General features: G+C 36.8%; 1 protein-coding gene across 2 annotated transcripts in view; it reads left to right on the top strand.

Moving 5' to 3' along the window:
• Dnah12 (dynein axonemal heavy chain 12) overlaps positions 1-20,806 on the top strand; it is a 160,908-nt gene that overhangs the window by 81,473 nt on the left and 58,629 nt on the right. For both annotated transcript variants that reach the window (XM_090322530.1, XM_090322537.1), the window contains exons 43-52: positions 5,855-6,016; positions 7,344-7,538; positions 8,956-9,089; positions 9,860-10,022; positions 12,035-12,115; positions 12,461-12,637; positions 13,683-13,814; positions 15,972-16,061; positions 16,909-17,049; positions 19,341-19,582. In XM_090322530.1, coding sequence (XP_090178656.1) covers positions 5,855-6,016; positions 7,344-7,538; positions 8,956-9,089; positions 9,860-10,022; positions 12,035-12,115; positions 12,461-12,637; positions 13,683-13,814; positions 15,972-16,061; positions 16,909-17,049; positions 19,341-19,582 — 1,517 coding nt within the window. The remainder of the gene's footprint in view (positions 1-5,854; positions 6,017-7,343; positions 7,539-8,955; positions 9,090-9,859; positions 10,023-12,034; positions 12,116-12,460; positions 12,638-13,682; positions 13,815-15,971; positions 16,062-16,908; positions 17,050-19,340; positions 19,583-20,806) is intronic.

Here is a 20,806-nt window from a genome sequence, read left to right as displayed (position 1 = left end):
TCTTCTTTTCTTAATCTACTTGAGGCTTTGTCAATGCTGATGATGATGTGTGTGTGGGGGGGGGTGTCATGGGGCTTGAACTGGGCCTGGGCATTGTCCCTGAGTTCTTAAGCTCAAGGCTACTACTTTACCCTTGAGCTAAGCCTCACTTCCCGTTTTCTAGAAGTTAATTGGAGATAAGAGTCTCAGATCCTTTTGTGCCTGGGCTGGCTTTGAATCTTGATCCTCAGATCTCTGCCTCCCCAGTAGCTAGGATTACAGGCATGAGCCACAATACCCAGCAAAGCTGTTGATTTTTTAAAATCTTAATTTTATTGATTTTTTCTATTCTATATACTATATCTCTGCTCTTAACTTTTAGATTTTTTTTCATTTTGCTAACTTTGGGCTTTGTCTTTTACTTTTCTAGCTTCTTGAAAATATATACTCATTAATTTGAGATCTTTTTCTTCTTTTTAAATACAAGCAAATCAATGTTAAGAGGAACTTTCTCAGCATAGTCTTTTTTTTTTTTTTTGGCCTGGGCTTCAACTCATGGTCTGAGCACTGTCTTTGGGCTTTCTCAAGGCTAGCGCTCTATCACTTGAGCCACAGCACCACTTCCAGCTTTTCTATATATGTGGTACTGAAGAATCAAACCTCACTCTTCGTGTATGTTAGGCAAGCACTCTACCACTAGTCCAAACTCCTGGCCAGCATAATATCTTTTAGCCTATCTTAATTGAACTTTTGTGAGTGTGTGTGCTGGTCTTGGAGTTGGTGCTCTACCACTTGAATCACAGCTCCACTTCTAGCACTTTGGTATTTCATTTGAGATGAATCTCTTAGACTCTTGATCTGGCTTTGAACTATTATCCTTAGATCTTGGCCTAATGAGTATGTAGGATTACAGGCATGAGCCATTGGCCATACTGCTTATATCCATATTTTACTTTATTGTAAATTTATAAAAATTATTTTCAAATTTTGGTTGCATTTAACAATCTGCTTCAAAGTTCCTGAATTTTTTTTTGCCAGTCGTGGGCTTGAGCTCAGGGCCTGAGCACTGTCCTTGGACTTTCTTAAGGTTAGAGCTCTACCACTTGAGCCTCAGCACCACTTCCAGCTCTTTTCTATGTATGTGGTACTAAGGAATCGAACCCGGGTCTTCGTGCATGCTAGGCAAGCACTCTACCACCAGGCCAAACTCCCGGCCCAAAGTTCCTGAAATTTTACCAGTTCCAGCACACTGCAGAGTCCATCTTTATTTTGGTTACAATTGGCAATAACAAAGGAAAGAAAAAACAGTTCAAGCTATTTTAAGCAAAAGAAGAAATATGCCTTACATATGGCCTTGATTGGGCCTTTGTGGGCTTAAATTATATCCTTAGAAAATTATTCTTTCTCAGAATCAACAAAATTGACAAGCCCTTAGCAAATCTTACCAAAAAAAGAAGAGAGCATATCGAAATAAACAAAATCGCAGATGAAAATGGTAATATCACGACAGAAATTACCAAGATCCAGAATATCATGAGGGAATACTTCTCAAACCTTTACGCCAACAAATTTGAGAATCTAGATGAGATGGATGAATTCCTAGCCAATATTAACATACCCACACTGAACCAAGAAGAACTAAGCCAACTCAACAGGCCTATTTCAAGCTCTGAAATAGAAATGGCAATTAGAGAACTTCCACCTAAGAAAAGTCCAGGGCCAGATGGATTCACAGCTGAATTCTATAAGGTCTTCAAAGCAGAGCTCACACCAATACTCCTCAAGCTCTTCAACGAAATTGAAAATGAAGGTTCCTTACCAACCTCATTCTATGAAGCCAGTATAACCCTCATCCCAAAACCAGACAGAGATTCATCAAAGAAAGAGAACTATAGACCTATTTCTTTGATGAACATCGATGCAAAACTTCTCAACAAAATACTGGCCAACCGTCTACAACAACTCATCAAAAAAATTATACACTATGATCAAACTGGATTCATCACAGGGAGGCAAAGCTGGTTCAACATACACAAATCAATTAATATAATTCAACACATCAACAGGAGCAAAGACAAAAATCACATGATTGTCTCAATAGACGCGGAAAAGGCATTTGACAAGATCCAACACCCCTTTATGTTAAAAGCTCTGGAGAAACTAGGAATCCATGGAACATTCCTCAATGTAATAAAGGCTGTGTATGAGAAACCCACAGCTAGTATTACACTTAATGGTGAAAATCTAAAGCCGTTCCCTCTAAAATCAGGAACGAGACAAGGATGCCCACTCTCTCCACTCCTCTTTAACATAGTACTAGAATTCCTAGCCAGTGCAATAAGGCAAGAAGCAAGCATAAAGGGGATCCAAGTAGGGATCCCCCTACATGTCATCCTCTTTGCAGATGACATGATTCTGTATTTAAAGAATCCTATAGACTCTACTCCCAAGCTCCTAGAGCTGATCCAAAGCTTTGGAAGAGTAGCAGGCTATAAAATCAACCCTCAAAAATCAACTGCCTTCCTTTATGCCAACAGTGAGAGGAACGAGGCAACAATCAGGAAAGAAACTCCTTTCACAATAGCCTCAAAGAAAATAAAGTACCTAGGAATTAGCTTAACTAAGAATGTAAAGGACCTTTTTGACGAAAACTTTAAAACCCTAAAAAAGGAAATTAAAGCAGAACTAAGGAAATGGAAAAACCTCCCATGCTCCTGGATTGGAAGAATCAACATTGTGAAAATGACAATCTTGCCAAGAGCTATCTACAAATTCAATGCAATACCCATCAACATACCAATGTCATTCTTTAAAGAAATAGAAGAGGCAATTCAAAATTTCATATGGAATAATAAAAGACCCTGTATAGCAAAAACACTTCTTAGCAGAAAGGACAGCGCTGGAGGAATTTCAATTCCAAACTTTAGACTCTATTACAGAGCCATAATTCTCAAAACAGCTTGGTACTGGCACAGGAACAGGCCTGAAGACCAATGGAATAGAACTGAGGACCCAGATATTAAACCACAGACCTATGGCCACCTAATCTTTGACAAGGGAGCCAAAAAAATAGAATGGAAGAAAGACAGCCTCTTCAACAAGTTGTGCTGGCAGAACTGGTTAAGCACCTGCAGAAAACTAAAGTTGGATCCTTCTTTGTCACCCTGCACTAGAATTAACTCCAAATGGATCAAAGACCTGGAGGTAAAAGCTGACACACTGAAACCTCTACAGGAAGGAATAGGAGATACACTAGGCCTCCTTGGCACAGGTAGAAACTTCCTTAATAAGGACCAAGAATCACAACAAATCAGAGAAAGGCTGGATAAGTGGGACTGCATTAAACTGCAGAGCTTTTGCATGGCAAAGGACATAGCTACTAAACTAATCAGGAAGCCTACAGAGTGGGAGAAGATCTTCACCAACCAAACAACGGACAAAGGCCTCATATCTAAAATATATCAACAACTCAAAAAATTGAATCACTCCAAAACTAACCTCCAAAGTAACAACCATCCCATTAAAAAATGGGCCAAAGACTTAAAGAGAGTCTTCTCTGAAGAAGAAACAAAAATGGCCTATAGACACATGAAGAAATGCTCCACATCTCTGGTCATAAAAGAAATGCAAATCAAAACAACTCTAAGATTCCACCTCACTCCAGCTAGAATGGCCAGGATCAGGAAAACGAATGACAACAGATGCTGGAGGGGATGTGGCCAGGAGGGATCACTACTACACTGTTGGTGGGAGTGCAAACTCGTCCAACCACTATGGAAAGCAGTGTGGCAGTGCCTCAAAAGGCTAAACATAGAACTCCCCTATGACCCAGCAATTCCACTACTTGGCATTTACCCAACCATCCAGAAACAAGGACATACTAAACCCACTAGCACAACAATGTTCATTGCAGCACTATTCACCATAGCAAAGATATGGAACCAACCTAGATGTCCCTCAGTTGATGAGTGGATCAACAAGTTGTGGTATTTGTACACAGTGGAATTCTATGCTGCTGTCAGAAAGAATGACATCGCCCCATTTGTTAGGAAATGGAAAGACTTAGAAAAAATCATATTAAGTGAAGTAAGCCAGACTGAAAGGAACTTAGGCTCAATGGTTTCCCTCATTTGTCATAATCACTAGAAACCTTGGGCTCTACTATCAGAGATTTGCAATAGAGCAAAATCTTGATACATAAGGACATATAATGTGAAGCTAATTGAAAGGACCTCCAGGATAGTGAAACAAAAGCCATATAATGAATGATTGTTGTCCTTAATGTACTATGTTGTCTCTCATCTCCTTTGCTGTCCCTTGGTTATCTCATATTGGTATAGTATCTCACTTTGTTATCTGATATATTGAATTTATTTGCATTTGTATATTTGAAATTTGATAGGGAAGGGGGGAAAACCAAGAAGGGTGGGGGGTGTGGGGGGGGAGGGAAACGGGTACCAAGACATGTGAAAGGGTATCAATGTATGTGAATTAACGCACCTTCTATCTGGCAAATATCATGTAACCCTTTTACTAATTACAATAAAAAATAGAAAAGAAAAAAAAACAAAGAGTTTCTAAATTTTCTAAAAAAAAAAAAAAAAAGAAATTATTCTTTCTGGGCCAGGAGTTTGGCCTAGTGGTAGAGTGCTTGCCTAGCATGTACAAAGACCTGGGTTCGATTCCTTGGTACCACATACATAGAAAAAAAGCTGGAAGTGGTGCTGAGGCTCAAGTTGTAGAGCTCTAACCTTGAGAAAGTCCAAGGATAGTGCTCAGGCCCTAAGCTCAAGCCCAGGACTGGCAAAAAAAAAAAAAAAAGAAAGAAAGAAATTATTCTTTCTAGCTGGGCCTGTTGGTCCATTTCTGTTGTCCTTGCTATTCAGATATGAAGAATGGTAGTTAAAGTCAGATTAGGGAGATATGTGCTAGTCCATCTCCAAAATAACCAGCAAAAAGCATTGCTGGAGCCAGGAGTTTGGCCTAGTGGTAGAGTGCTTGCCTAGCATGCATGAAGACCCAGGTTCGATTCCTCGGCACCACATACATAGAAAAAAGCTGGAAGTGGTGCTGAGGCTCAAGTGGTAGAGCTCTAGCCTTGAGAAAGTCCAAGGACAGTGCTCAGTCCCTGAGCCCAAGCCCAAGACTGGCAAAAAAAAAAAAAAAAGAAAGAAAGAAAGAAAAAGAAAAAAAGCATTGCTGGAGGCATGGCCCAAGTGGAAGAGCATAAGTCTACCAAGCATGAAGCCTCAAGTTCAAACAATTACTTTCTTTGACCCTGCTGTTCTCCACTTGTGTTTTACCTACAGCAGGCTCATTCCATAAGGAAACACATGGTCCCAGTAATTGAGACTGCAGCCTTTAGGACCCTCCATTTCAGAATAAGCATTTTTTTTTTAAGTCCTTCTTAGTGAACTATCAGTGGAATTGGGTCCTGCTTAAATCACATATCTTCTACTTAATCAATGGTTATTTATTTGGGGAAACCGACTAGTTTGTATTGTCTACGTACAAGATGAAAATAAAGGGGGCTGGAAGTTTGGCTTAGTGATACAGTGCTTGCCTAACATGCACAAAGACCCAGGTTTGATTCCTTGGTACCAAATACATAGAAACTAAAAGCCAGAAACGGTACAGTGGCTTAAATGGTAGAGTTCTAGCCTTGAGAAAGCCTGAGGACAGTGCTCAGGCCCTGAGTTTAAGTCCCATCAAAATTTAATAAAAATAAAAATAGAAAAATAAAGACTGATTGACAGCCCCTCCAGAAGCAAAGTACCCTTAACTAGACATGTTGTTAAAAGAACAAGAAAGCATTGGAAAACAAAACCCACAGGCATCTACAACTTTCTGCTTACAAGTGCATTTTTTCTTTAAGGCTCTGTTGAGAAATGTGGGCATGAAAGGCCAGAAGACAGTGTTTTTAATCACAGACACTCAGATTAAGGAGGAGGCTTTTCTAGAAGATATTGATAGTGTGCTCAATACTGGAGAAGTCCCTAACATTTTTGCAGCAGATGAAAAGCAAGAAGTGATGGAGGTAAATGCTTTTGGGAAAATGTCTCAGCATAGGAGTTTTCTTATCTTGAAACCTTTTTCTAACTTTTAGGATTAAATATAGTTTATACAACTAAAAATTAAAATGTATTAGCTTAACACATAATTTTTAAAATCATGTATTAATTTTAGATTCTTTCCAATATAGTAGCGAGGCATAATTTTACTTTTATAAATCCTATCTTCATAATAATAGGTGTTTTACTTGGCATGGTTTTAGCATGGCTTATTAATAGAGTTTAATAGAGTTTAGAATCTTAAATTGATACTAGAAAGCATGACTTGAGGATGGGAGGAAGATAAACATGACTTTAATTATTCTTAACTAGCCTTATTCTTAACTTTTCTTATAGCTTACTATTACTCAGAAACAAATTTTAAACATTGAAATATGTTGTCTGACAATACTGTTACACAAAAGCCAAACTTTTAAAATATTATTTTATTGTTATTCTTATGTGTTGCACAGAGGGATTACCATAAATTTTAAAAGTCATAGAGCACTTATGCATCAGATATCAAATACTTGTATCCTAATTTCTAAAATGCTTCCACACAAGAGCTCTTGTAGTAGTAATTTCTCCCTTTCTCATTTACCAGCACTACTTTTTTTGGTGGGGGGTAGGGCAGTCCTGGCCTTGGGCTCAGGGCCTGGGCATTGTCTTTGGGTTTTTTTGTTGTTTTTTTCTTTTCAAGGCCAGAGCTCTACCACTTGAGCAACAGCATCACTTCAGGATTTTTTTCTGTGTGTGTGGTACCAAGGAATCGAACCCAGGTCTTTGTGCATGCTAGGCAAGCACTCTACTACTAGGCCAAACTCTCGGCCCTACCAACCCTACTTTTATCCGTAGAGTTTATCACTTACACCTCGATGTCTCATTCTGTCTCCAGAGATACCATTTACATTGAAGTACATTCAACGTAGTAGATTAGGCAGCCTGCTGTTCTAAGTAACAAGATAATACCCTCTGAGGTCTGGGAATCAAATAAAACACACATTTATGTAGTGCTAGAAATGTAGAAAACCTCCAAGAAGAATATAACTAGTTCATGGCCTAGTTTGGGGGAAGAAGAAAAGAAGAGAAAACAAAATGAAATAAGAATTATTTGCTTTTTTGTGGGAGACATCAAGACTATAACAAAGGCTGATATGAAATAGCAATTCTCCTAATTCACAGGAGAAATTTAACCTCCATATTCCCATTTAAAGAACAATCACCTTTGGAAAGTGGCAGTTTCTAAGCACTACCAGGCCTTCCTGCTCACATTAGCTGTTATCTGTCTTTTCTTATCATTTTGATATTCTCCAGGGTGTTCGCCCAGTGGCTCAGGCTGGCAGTAAGCATGAGGAACTCAGTCCCTTAGCCTTGTTTGCTTTCTTTGTGAATCGCTGCAAGGATAATCTTCATGTGGTGGTAGCCTTTAGCCCCATTGGAGATGCATTTCGAAATCGATTGAGACAGTTCCCGTCACTCATCAACTGCTGCACTATTGACTGGTTTCAGGTTTGTTATTTGTGGGGGAGTGTTAACTCTTGGAATTTTACTCAAATCGTATTTAAGTATTTAACATACAAGTAGAGCTTGGCACCAGGAGCTAATATGATTAGATATTCTCCAAAAGAAACTTATACATTGCAAGACACAAAAGGCATCCAGCAGCCAAAATTATATAAAGGAGCCATAATGTTGACATGTAAAAGGTATTCATATGAAGATAGCAAATTTCTGAAATATTTTGAAAATGAATTAGTTGAAAGAAGGGCATATAAGGAACCATAAAACAGCATATATACATGCTATTCATATTATTAATAATTTCTAGTACATTTGTTTTTTTCCTTTTGTCAATTGATTATCAATTTTATGCTTTTAAACTATTTTATCCTTATTCAGATTCATATGTGCATGTATATGTGTTATACATATTTAGAGTTAAAAAGAGATTTATTGTAAGAATTGGATCACATGATTAAGGGGGAAACAAGTTTCAAGATATGCAGTCAGCAAGCTGGAGACCTGAAAACCAATTATGTAGTTCTGATCTAAAGGCTTAAGATCCAGAAAAACCTGATGTTCCACCTTAAGACTGAAGACACTAAAATCAGTGTCTCAGTTTAAAACTGAGAAGATGAATTCTTCCCCATTTGGAAGAAAGCCAACATTTTTTGTTTTATACCGGTCTTCTATTGTTTGGATATGGTCTGCTGACACTGAAGAGGACAATATACATTACTTACTCTTTTTATTTAAATGTTAATCTCATGTAAAAATATCCTCACAGAGAAGGTGAAGTTGATTCAGATTTAGTGTTAACATGTATGGAAGTGTAACAATGAACTCCTCTTGCCTGTAAAACTGATATGTCAGTAAATAAAAAGAAAAATTAAAAAAAATCCTCACAGAAACATTCAGAATAATGTTTGAACAAATATCTGGGCACCTCATGGTCCAGTCAAGTTGACACATAATGTTGATCTTGATCTTCCTAAGGGAGTAAAACATGGTTCAATATGGGAGGTTGAAGGAAAAAAGATTCTCCCCATTGGGATATCTTTTTTTTTTTTTGGCCAGTCTTGGGCTTTGAACTCAGGGCCTGAGCACTGTCCTTGGGCTTTCTCAAGGATAGAGCTCTACCACTTGAGCCACAGCACCAGTTCTGGCTTTTTTCTATGTATGTGGTACCAGGGAATTGAACCCGGGTCTTCTGGCCTGCTAGGCAAGCACTCTACCACTAGGCCAAACTCCAGGGCCCAAGAAGAAGATTCTAACCAGAGCAAACAGCAAGTCCAGAAGCCCAATGGCAGGAACAGAGGGGTTACAATTACATTAGTTGGGTAATAAGTCAATTTCTTTTGGGGAAGTGTTACTCTTCTATTGCTCTCTCCCAGAAATTTTATAAACCTATTTTTCTTATTTTTAGTCATGGCCTGAAGATGCTCTTGAACTCGTAGCTGTAAAATTCTTAGAAACATTGGAGCTTACTGAAGTTGAACGACGTGAGATAGTTCCAGTCTGTAAACACTTTCACACCTCTGTTATGAATCTTTCAGAGAGGTTAGTAGTAATAAATTTTGAAGTGATGTGAATGCTTTGAATTTTAAAGCATCTGTTTAAAAGTCCAAAGTTTTAACATTATTATTGTTTTCTAAATCTTTCTGATCATTTCATTATTAACATCATCAACCTTCAAGTAATAGAAGTAAAGGAAGACTTTATTGTAAAGATCCCCAGGGTATTTCACAAACTCAAGAAACAAAAATACTACTGGTTCTCAAAAGTGACTGGAAGAAGAAGTTTGAAAGCAGTGTGCTACAGTATGCAGAATTTCTCTGAGATACCATTTTTCCCACATCAATATATAGTAGTTTGTACTTGGGACCTTATGTCATCAACCTACACATAACATACTTGTATGAGGAATGACACATGCTCATAGTTCTATCTATAGTCCTCTTTCCAACTCTGCGAGTGTGTATTACAGGTTTGGATCCTTTACAGGGTTAGATCCTTGTGACTTATTAAAGATCTAAAAATAACACCTGTATCTTTTTTGCTATAGTTCATCTTTTATATACCTCTTCACGGATTTATACTTTTTTCATATAGTTTTTTGTACTTTTAAAACATCATTTTTACTTGATATTTTGCTGACAGGAAATTAAAATGTAGTTATGTGTAGAAATACAGAGCTTTATAAAATTCAAGGATCAGCAGTTTCTGTATAAAACTTAACATTTGTTCTTGAAGATTGTGTTAATATTGTGTTGCTTTATCCTCTTGTGAAATTTCTTATTTATCATAAGGCTATACCTACTCTCCTTTAGGTTCTTGGAAGAGTTAGGTCGACATAACTATGTGACCGCTACTTCTTATCTTGAACTTATTGGGTCATTTCGACAACTTTTGACTAAGAAGCGGCAAGCTGTCATGAGAGCAAAACAACGATATGTAAATGGACTTGACAAATTAGCCTTTGCCGAATCTCAGGTAAAATGGAAGACTTGTGCAAAATGTATTAGAAACACAGGGCCAGGAATGTGGCCTAGTAGTGGTTGAGTGTGTGCCTAGCATTCACAAAGCTAGTACCACATACACAGAAGAAACAATGATAAAAGCTTCAATTTGTGGAAATTAAATTTTATGTTCTAGGCTCTGCGTTAGGTGCTTCACACTCATTCCTTCAGTTATTCCTCATATAAACTCCATGAGATGCACACTTTTATGATCCTCATTTTATAGATGCACACAATACTTTTTAGAGAAATTCATTAAGTTGCAGGTACCACAGGGACTCACGCACATTTGGTATTATTTTAAAGAATTTTGAGGATATTTGGAAAAATGTAAATGATTTTTATTGTTACTGCTATTAAATACAACATGCAATTTGGGGTTATTTTTTTGGCAATACTCAAGTTTGAATTCAGGGCTTTGCACTTGCTTTCTTTACAAATATTTAAAAATGTTTTAAAAAATTTGTGTTGATGCTGGGCTTGAACCCAGGGACTTAAGCTCTCACTTTGCTTTCTTGTGTAGGACTGCTGTTCTACCACTTGAGACACTTGGTGGCTCAATCTGGCTTTGAACTTTAATTCTCCAGATTTCAGCCTTCTGAGTAGATAGGATTAGAGGTAGGAACACTATTGCCCAGAAACACTGATTTTTTTGAGACAAGTTTCTTTTTTTTTTCTTTTTCGTCTAGGCCAGCCTGAGCCATGATTCTTTTTTTTTTTTTTTTTTTTTTGCCAGTCCTGGGCTTGAGCTCAGGGCCTGAGCACTGTCCTTGGATTTTCTCAAGACTAGAAATCTACCACTTGAGTGTCAGCACCACTTCCGGCTTTTTTCTATGTATGTGGTACCGAGGAATCGAATCCGGGTCTTCATGCATGCTAGGCAAGCACTCTACCACTAGGCCAAACTCCTGGCCCCTGAGCCATGATTCTTTATTTACACTCTTACCATATCTGAGATGATAGGTGCATTCTGCCCACCCTCAGCTTTTTTCTGAGATGAGGATATGTGAACTTTTTGTTTTACACAGATTTGTAACTCTCCTGTTCTCAGCCTTCTACATAGTTGGGATGACAAGTGTGCCTTTGTATCAAGTTACTGGTTGAAATAAGGTCTCACAAACTTTTTGCCTGAGCTGGTCTCAAACTCTGATTCTTTCCATCCCCTCAGTAGCTAGGATGATTGGCATGAACCATTAAGCACCTTGCCTTTGTTAGAGGTAGTTCTGTATAAGCAAGAGAGTTTTTTTGATTCATTTTGCCTTGTGATCTAATAGGAACACCTGAGCTGCTGCTTTCTTTTCTGGTTACATTTCTTTCATGACCCTGGCATTTTTCTACTGCAGTGAGATATGATATACCTCTGCTGTATTCAAGGCAGAGAAAAGTAAGCTAGATACACACTCTGTTTTTTTTTTTAATTTTTTATTTTTTTGGTCTGTAGTAGGGCTTGAACTCTAAGCCTGGGTGCTGTCCCTGAGCTCTTCATCTCAAGGCTAGTGTTCTAGTACTTGAACCACAAGGCCACTTCAGTCTTCTGGTGGTTATTTGGAGATAAGAGTCTCACAGAACCAAGTACGGTGGCTCACACCTGTAATCCTGGGCTACTCAGAAGGTTGAGATCTGAGGATCAAGGTTCAAAGCCAGCCTGGGCACAAAAGGACCTGAGACTCTTATCTCCAATTAACATCTAGAAAACAGGAAGTGGGGCTTGGTTCAAGTGTAGAGTGGTAGCCTTGAGCTGAAGAGCTCAGTGACAATGCCCAGTTTCAGGGGTAGCCACACGACTTTTGTGCCCCAGCTGGCTTAGAAATGCAATCCTCAGATCTCAGCCTCCTGAGTAGCTAGGATTATAGGCATGAGCCACCAGCACCCAGCGCTTTCTTGGTTTCTATCATGCAAAAAATCGGAAAAATATGCTAATATTTTTGTCTCTATTTTTTATATCTATGATAACAATGGACATTGAATGTCAAATTGACTGTTTAGGTTGGTGAAATGCAATTGGAGCTTGTTCAGTTACAGCCCAAGTTGGAAGAGGCTAGAATCGAAAATGCACGAATGATGCAGGTATGTTTCATTGATGTCAAAAGATAATTACAGAATGTAAAATTAGTCTTGAAATTAAGCCATAACTTTGTATCACTAGAGCCTAAGGACATTAACTTTTTTGACTGATGGAATATCTTCATGGTGTCCCATATGAAATTTGTCATTTTTGAAAGGAAATACCAAGCCCATTTCTAAATTAGGTCATACATATTTATGTTTCTCTTAATTTTATCCTAAGCCTTTCTATCCTTTAGAATTACCTGTTGCATTCCCTAATTCCCCAATATTCTTTTGTCTCTAGGATTGGGGAAATAGTAAGTTACTTGAGGAAATGTTCTAACTTAAAAAATTCTCTTCTTTTAGATTATTGAGATAGAATCTGCACAAGTGGAAGCAAAAAGAAAGTTTGTGAAATTGGATGAGGAAATAGCCAGTGGGAAGGCTGAGGAAGCCCAAGCTCTGAAAAATGAGTGTGAAAGTGACCTCGCAGAGGCAATTCCAGCCTTAGAAGCAGCTCTGTCAGCACTGGATACACTTAAGGCCAGTGTTGGAATTAGCCACCTTGAGTATCATTAACAAAATGAAACTGTATACAAATCTGGTTTATTAGCTGTGGTTCTATTTCAGTGTGTGGTATCATATTGTTTTGGTCAATGAAACCTGTCCAGCTAAGACAAGACTCTTAATGCCATCAAACGCCATCACTTTGGCTCATTAATCTTAGGCTCTCCTTTCATTAAAAAGCTGTTTTTGACACCCTTCCTGGTATACAATACTTTTTTACTATATAAGTTAGGATTCAATTCAGAACAGAGTTTACTCTTGTATTAACATTATAAATTTATACAGAATTGTTGGAAGTGCTATCAAAATAATCCTAAACTAGGTATCAGTGGCTCACACCTATAATCTTAGCTACTCAGAAGGCTGAGATCTAGAAGATAGGAGTTAGATAGATGCTAACTTGGATGAAAAAGTTTGCTAGGCTCTATCCTCCCAAAAAGCAGTAAGAAGCAGGGAAGGAGGCACAGCTTGAATGATTGAGCACTAGCCTAGTAAGCATGATTCATCTTTCCCCTGAAAGAAACAGATCTTATACTGAGTCAAATGTGAAATGTGCTGCCTAGTATAGTTGCAGAAATTGTGTACCAGAGTTTTCCCTCTGAGAAGACAGCCTACAGAACCACAGCCTCTATTATAATCCATATCAACAAAATGGAAGCCTTATACTATTAATACTCTTTCCATGTACTATCCCAGTTCTAGTACCACTCAACTGATCTGATAATGGAAACTAATTACCAGAGTTTGTAGCATAGGAAAGCTGTTAGTGTTTCAGCATTTGCACCACTATAAGAAATGTCAGAAGAGGACTGATATGAGTAATAAACAAGCCTTAATGATAAAAATATACCTATCTATCATGATAAAAGATAACTATTGAGAAATTAAGTTGACAATGCAAAGAAAAATATTACAATTTCAAATTTAAAGGGGTACTTTTAGTATTCCCCAACATTACTTTTAAAACTCTTATTTAAAAAAATGAACTGTTCTGAAGATGTCTTGTTTTCTTTTGATGTAGCCAGCTGATATTACAATTGTAAAATCAATGAAGAACCCTCCATCTGGTGTTAAACTAGTTATGGCTGCTGTTTGTGTCATGAAAGATATAAAACCAGAAAGAATCACAGATACTTCAGGAACTGGAGGCAAGGTAATAAATAACTGGACACAGATTTAAATAATGCCTTTGAAAGTACAGAACTTGATTGTAGCAACAATTACCAAATTACATATTAAACATACTCAATCTGAGGGAGAAACACTATTTTTCTAGTTGAACAGATTGAGAATCATCTGCAAACAACAAACAACAATAAAACTTACCACAATGCTAATGTGAAGATTAGATTAGTTAATACATATTTGGCTCTTATGTACAAAGCCTTATGAACAATAAACTCAAAAATGTTAGCTGTTATCATAATTGTCATTTAAGGGTATATACCTTATAAAGGAAGGAATAGTCCCCATCTAAAATGGAATTAATAGACTTTTCTTTTTTGGAAGAACAAAATTAATTATCTGCATACAAAAACATTGCATATCAAACCAAATTTTTAAAAAGAAATAGTGAAACAATAACTCTACTGAAGAGTAGCATGCAGTTTATTCAGAATTATTCTTCTGAAAAATATCTTTATTTGGTAGTTATCAAACTTTTTTTCAGAGTTATGTAATAATTGGATTTGGGCTTCTAAATTAGAAAATTGGGCTTTTTTTCTTTCCTTTATTGAGATAATTTTTTTCTTTTTGCTTAAATTCCATTTCTTTCTTTCCTTTTATTTTTTTTATTTTTTAAATTTTATTTTTTATTGCCAGGGTAATGTATAGAAAGGTTAGAGTTACATTCACCAGATAGTAGGTACATTACTTCTCACACATTGATACTCCTTAAGTTTTTGTCCCCATTTCCCTTGTTTGTTTGTTTCTTTCTTTTTTTATTGTTGGGATAATGTATAGAGGTGTTACAGTTACATTTGTCAGGTAGTAGGTGCATTACTTCTCACACATTGATACCCCTTCTCATGTTTTTGTCCCCATTTCCTTCCTCTCACCCCTGAGGTAATATTTTTTAAAGCTATCAAATTGTTCAAATTATTCTCATTTAGGGGCCAGGAATTTGGCCTAGTGATAGAGTGCTTGCCTAGCACGCACGAAGACCCAGGTTAAATTCTTCAGTACCACATATGCAGAAAAAGCGGGAAAGTGGTGCTGTGGCTCAAGTGGTAGAGTTTCAGCTTTGAGAAAGCCAAAGGACAGTGTTTAAGCCGTGAGTTCAAGTCCCAGGACTGGCAAAAAAACCCCAAAACTCTATTCTCATTTACACACACACACACACACACACACACACACACCTCTCCCAGATAAATCTTCTGGAAGTGGGAAAATAATACTGAATTTGTTATTAAATATTATTTTCTAACGTTTGGCTTTGTTCTGTGATTAGCAGAGCAATGTATAAGCATTAATTTTCTTCATTCTCATCTTATTTCAGTCAGCAAATCTAGATAGGTGAGCAGATTATCATTAAGAAAAAAAAAATTTTTGGTCAGTCTTTAACCCTGGGCCTGGGCACTCTTCCTGAGCTCTTCAGATCAAGGGTAGTGCTCTCTCAGTTTGAGCCACAGTGCCACTTCTTTACTTTGCTTCTTATTTGATGAATCAAAGAATACAGGAAAACAAAAATAGAACAAATAAAGTTGTGTTTTTTATTTGATTTTGTTTTTGCTTCTTGAGGCAGAATTTCACTAAGTAGTACAGGCTGGTCTGGAACTTGAAAAGATGGCTTCAAACATTAATATCCTACTCAGTGCTAGGACCACAAGTGTGTGCCACCACACATGGTAACACAATGTATTTTATTTTTCTTAAATATAATTTAATTATTATAAAGATGTCATTTAGAGGGGTTACTATTTCATAAGTCAGATAATGAGTACATTTATTTTTTGGATAATATCACCCGTTATTTTATATGCAATTGTGATAGTGTCTATGTTACCAGCTTTTCTTACATTTTCAAAAGAAATAATCACACATTTCCCTTTGATGCTTAATTTTTTATTAAAATTATTGATAAAATTAATCTCATTAAATTTCTAGATTCATGTCTGTATTTAAATTGTGTCATATATTTAAAATGTGGTTAGGGAGTAGAGTCTTAGTTTCTAAGGAGATTTATAAGTTGATATTTTGAAAGTGTACAAGTAGTTTTCGGTAAATAGTATGACAAACTTTAAGAAGAAAAGATTTACATTGAGTATTTTTGATCATACATTTAATAAGTTACTGTAAATTTTATTTATAGATATTTGATTACTGGGGACCTAGCAAAAAACTTCTGGGAGATATGAATTTCTTAAGAGACTTGAGAGAATATGACAAGGACAACATTCCAGTGAGTTAGACTTTTTCTCTTAATGTGACTTTGCCAAGATATATAAAATCTTTTAAATTATGGTATATCTTTATTTTTGTATTATTCCCATTTCCCAGAGTTGGGATATCTTATAGAATATAAAGAGATAGTCCTTTTGGTGGAGTGTTAAGATAATAAAGATACATTGCGGGGCCGGGAATTTGGCCTAGTGGTTAAAGTGCTTGCCTAGCATGCACAAAGACCCGGGTTCGATTCCTCGGTACCACATACATAGAAAAAAGCCGGAAGTGGTGCTGAGGCTCAAGTGGTAGAGCTCTAGCCTTGAGAAAGTCCAAGGACAATGCTCAGGCCCTGAGCTCAAGCCCAGGACTGGCAAAAAAAAAAATAAATAAATAAAGATACATTGCATTTATTAGTGACAATATTATAAACTCTCATAATGCATAAAACATATTTATATAATTAGAAAGTTATCAGGAAGTTATTATAACCAGTGTATTATTAACTTGAAAGAGTTCTGTCTTGTAACAGTAATCCAGTTTATTAGGAAATTTTATGCATATCTTTATGTAAGATTTAAAAGTATCATTTTCCTCTCAAAACTTTTTTAATGCTCAGTTGCGCTTTTCTCTTGCTTTCATTTATTTTGTTAACCCTCAAAAATCTTAGTATTCTTGGAAGAAACAAACTGTATATTTTTTTACAAATGTTTCTTATATTTCTGCTTCGATTATGCTTACAAATATCCCGAAATATGATTTTGGTTTTTGAAAACAATGTAACTTTATATTCAGATGTATGATTTTTAATTTTATGATTATTATTGTATATGCTAAAATTTAAAATCTAAATATGTATTGTATAGGTAAGTGTTATGCAGAAGATTCGTAGTGAATACTTGACGAACCCTGAATTTGACCCTCCAAAGGTTGCCAAAGCTTCTTCTGCAGCTGAAGGTCTGTGTAAATGGATCATGGCCATGGAAGTATATGACCGAGTTGCAAAGGTATTTTGAAGATGAGCACATCAATTTTCCTAGTTAAAGATTCTCATAAATTAAAACCTCTGCCTATATTTTCCTTTGCTCCGAAGGCAAAGGTAAATTAGAATTTGATGAGAAAACAGAAATAAAAAATTAACTCAGGGAAATAGAGATATGGCTGAAGTGGTTTAAGCCCCCACTCCAAGCACAATTTAAAAAAAAAAAACACTCAACATACCCCCAGCTACTTGGAAGAATGAAATAGGAGGATTACAAGTTCAAGGCCAGCTTGAGAAATTTAGCAAGATTTTGTTTGAAGTTTAAAAATAAAACAAAGAAAGCTGGATGCTGGTGGCTGACGCCTGTAATCTTAGCTACTCAGGAGGCTGAGATTTTAGGATCGAAGTTCAAAGCCAGCTCAGGCATGAACGTCCAAGAGACTCTTATCTCTAATTAACCACCAGGAGACTGGAAGTAGCCCTGTGGCTCAAAGTGGTAGAGTACTAGCCTTAAGCTAAAGAGCTCAGGCACAGTGTCCAGGCCCAGAATTCAAGACCAATGACCAACCAAAAAAAAAAAATCAAAGAAGGGCTAGAGTTATAACTTAGTGATAGAGTACTTGTAGGTATAAGGCCCTGGTCTCGCTTCTGAATACAAAAAAGAAGAGAGAGGGGAGAAAAAAAAGACTATTAGTTTTAGAGTCTATTTATGAGGGAGATCATGTAATACTTGTCTTTCTATTCTTGTATTCTTTCACTTCCCATAGCATCCCCCAAGTTCATTTGTAATAATGACATGATTTCATTCTCTTTGTGGCTGAATAGCATTTTATTGTGTATAGGTACCATATTTAAAAAAATCTTATCCTGTATTGATGGATACTTAGGTCAATTCTGTTATGATGGGTATATAGGTATCTTTTTGACATGCTGATTTTACTTTTTTTTGATATATTGAGTAGTTATCATAGACTTGAGATGTTAGTAGAAGAGAGGGTTAGAGGAGATGCTGGTCAAAACAGTAACTTTAGAAAGTCCTTTTTTTATTAAAGAATTTATTAACATTGATTTTTACATCATATTTCAAATGACATGTTTAACAAACAAGTATTCAAGAAGGGAATCTCTATATACAATCACTGGCACTTAGATTTTAGAACAAAATTAAAATTAGGCTGAGGGTTTGTATGTCATAGATACATATTAATCTATGTAATAAAACATTACGTCTATAGAGTCATAAATTTTTATGTCTATGTAGTTGTGTTTATACCACCTTACACCAATTAGAATGGCCAAGATTTTGAACAATGACAGATGCTGGCTGGTTATGGAGAAAAAGGAACCCTACTGCACTGCTGGTGGGATTGGAAGCAAGTTCAGCCACTCTGGAAAGCAGTGTGGAGGTTTCTTAAATAACTGAAAATAGAACTTTCCTATGATCCTGCCATACCACTCCTGGGCATCTATCCTGAACATCATAACCCAGGATATGATAAGGACACCTGCTCAGCTATGTTCATCTCTGCAGTATTCACAATAGCCAAGTGATGGAACCAATCCAGATGGCCTAAAGCAGATGAATGGATACAAAAAATGTGATACACACACACACACACACACACACACACACACACACACACACACACACACACACACTGGAATTCTACATAGCCAACAAACAAGATAAAACAATGGCATTCGCAGGGAAGTGGATGAGTCTAGAGCGAATCATGTTGAGTGAGACAAGTCAAGACCAAAGGAACAAAAGGCACATGGTATCCTTAATATATGGCTATTAGATCCAAACAGTACAAGAGCGAGGACTCAATATTTGCATAGAGAGTCCTTTTTACTCTGAATGAAGGGTGGAAAAATTTAATTTTGTGAAATGGAATATAAAGGTTTTCCTTCTTTGTATTATCAGTCTTAAGATACATTTTAAGGCAGTTGTGTGCCTTGGGCTAACTGGAAAGAAGATCGTAGATGTGGGTAGGTAATGTAAAACGCCAAGCTCAAAAACATTCATGTATTTTAAACAGTAATACAGAAACAAAACTACAGGTCTTTCTCTTAATTGAGTGGCAATTTCTTCTTATTTCAAGACTTTGCTATAGTACTTTTTGCTGTATTTATTGTGACATTTGCTAATTTATTTTGTGTATGACAGTTTACTAATCTTGATGATTAATATATAAGATGTGTGATTTATTGCTATAGTGCATTTAAAATTCACAATGCCTGTAAAGTAATGAAAGTGTTTCAATTGCACAGAGTATACATCACTCCTGCACATATTTTTTCCCCCACAAACAGGTTGTGGCTCCTAAGAAAGCTCGTTTAACAGAAGCTCAGAAATCCTTAGCTGAGACCATGGAACTTTTGAATCAGAAGAGAGCAGAACTGGCAGAAGTAGAACATCATTTAGAAAATTTACAAAGGACATTTCGTGAGAAAACTGAAGAAAAGGCTGCTTTAGAAGATCAGGTGGAACTCTGTGCTAAGAAACTTGAAAGAGCATCACAACTAATTGGGGGACTGGGTGGAGAAAAATCAAGGTCAGATTTCTACTCATTTTCAACAAGATGTAAGAATGTCAGGGTTGAATTTGTGACCTCTTTCATATTTATTATGATTGCTTCTGACTTTACAATGGCTGAGTAACAAAGTAGAAATTCTATAAGGCACTTGGCTGAGTCTCCCAAAGGAGGACTGTTTATGCTGAAGACAGGTGGCTTTTTGTTTGTTTGGTTTTGTTTTGTGAAAGGATGATGAACTGTTTATTCCTATTTTGTACTGTGCAGTATGCATTACTAAAACCCAAAGCACTTCAGTATACCACTTCTCCTTTCCTGTTGTCAACAAGAAGTACATAAGCCCCTCAGTGATGGACAGTATTTATCACTTGCTTTCAAATGGTTAGAAAAAGGGAAAAATAGGGCAACAGTGGATCACTCTTTAATCCTACATACTGTAGCTAAGATTTGAAGATCACTGTTTAAACTCAGCCTGGGAAGAAAAGTCCATGAGACTCACCTCTAACTTAGGACCAAAAAATCTGGAAGTACAGCTGTGTTTCAACTGGGAGAGCAGTTAGCCTTGGGCAAACAAAACAAAACAAAAACAAACAAAACACCCGCAGGATGGCACCAATTCTGAGGTAGAGCCACTGAGCCACTCTAAAAAATAAAAATAATAATAAAAATTAAAAAGAGGGAAAATATGAACGAGGCATACGTTAACAAATCTTTTGATCTAAATAGTCTGTGATTGTTGGTTATATATTTCCTTTCCAATTTTTATGTATAAGGTTTTTTTGGGGGAGGGGACAGTCCTGGGGCTTGAACTTAGGGCCTGGGTGCTGTCTCTGAGTGATTGTTTCTTTTCTCCATTCAATTTTAGCATTCTACACTTGGCCTTACAGCATCATTTGCACCTTTTTGGTGATTAGTTGGAGATAGGAGTCTCATAGGCTTTTATGCCCAGGCTGGTTTCAAACCACAATCCACAGGTCTCTACCTCTAGAGTATCTAGGAATATAGGCATGAGCCCATGGGTGCCCAGCTTCAAAACAAAATGTAAAAAGGTTTTATAAAAAGATTTTATAGGGCCAGGAGCATGACCTAGTGGTAGAGTGTCTGCCTAGCATGCATGAAGCCCTGGATTGGATTCCTCAATACCACATACACAGAAAAAAGCTGGAAGAGGTGCTGTGGCTCAAGTGGTAGAGTGCTAGCTTTGAGAAAGCCCAAGGATAATGCCCATGCCCTGATTTCAAGCGC

The sequence above is a fragment of the Megascapheus bottae genome, chromosome 2 (genome assembly GCF_031878675.1).
Source record: "Megascapheus bottae isolate mThoBot1 chromosome 2, mThoBot2.hap1, whole genome shotgun sequence".
NCBI classification, from domain to species: domain Eukaryota; kingdom Metazoa; phylum Chordata; class Mammalia; order Rodentia; family Geomyidae; genus Megascapheus; species Megascapheus bottae.
This window is presented reverse-complemented; position numbering and strand designations above follow the sequence as displayed.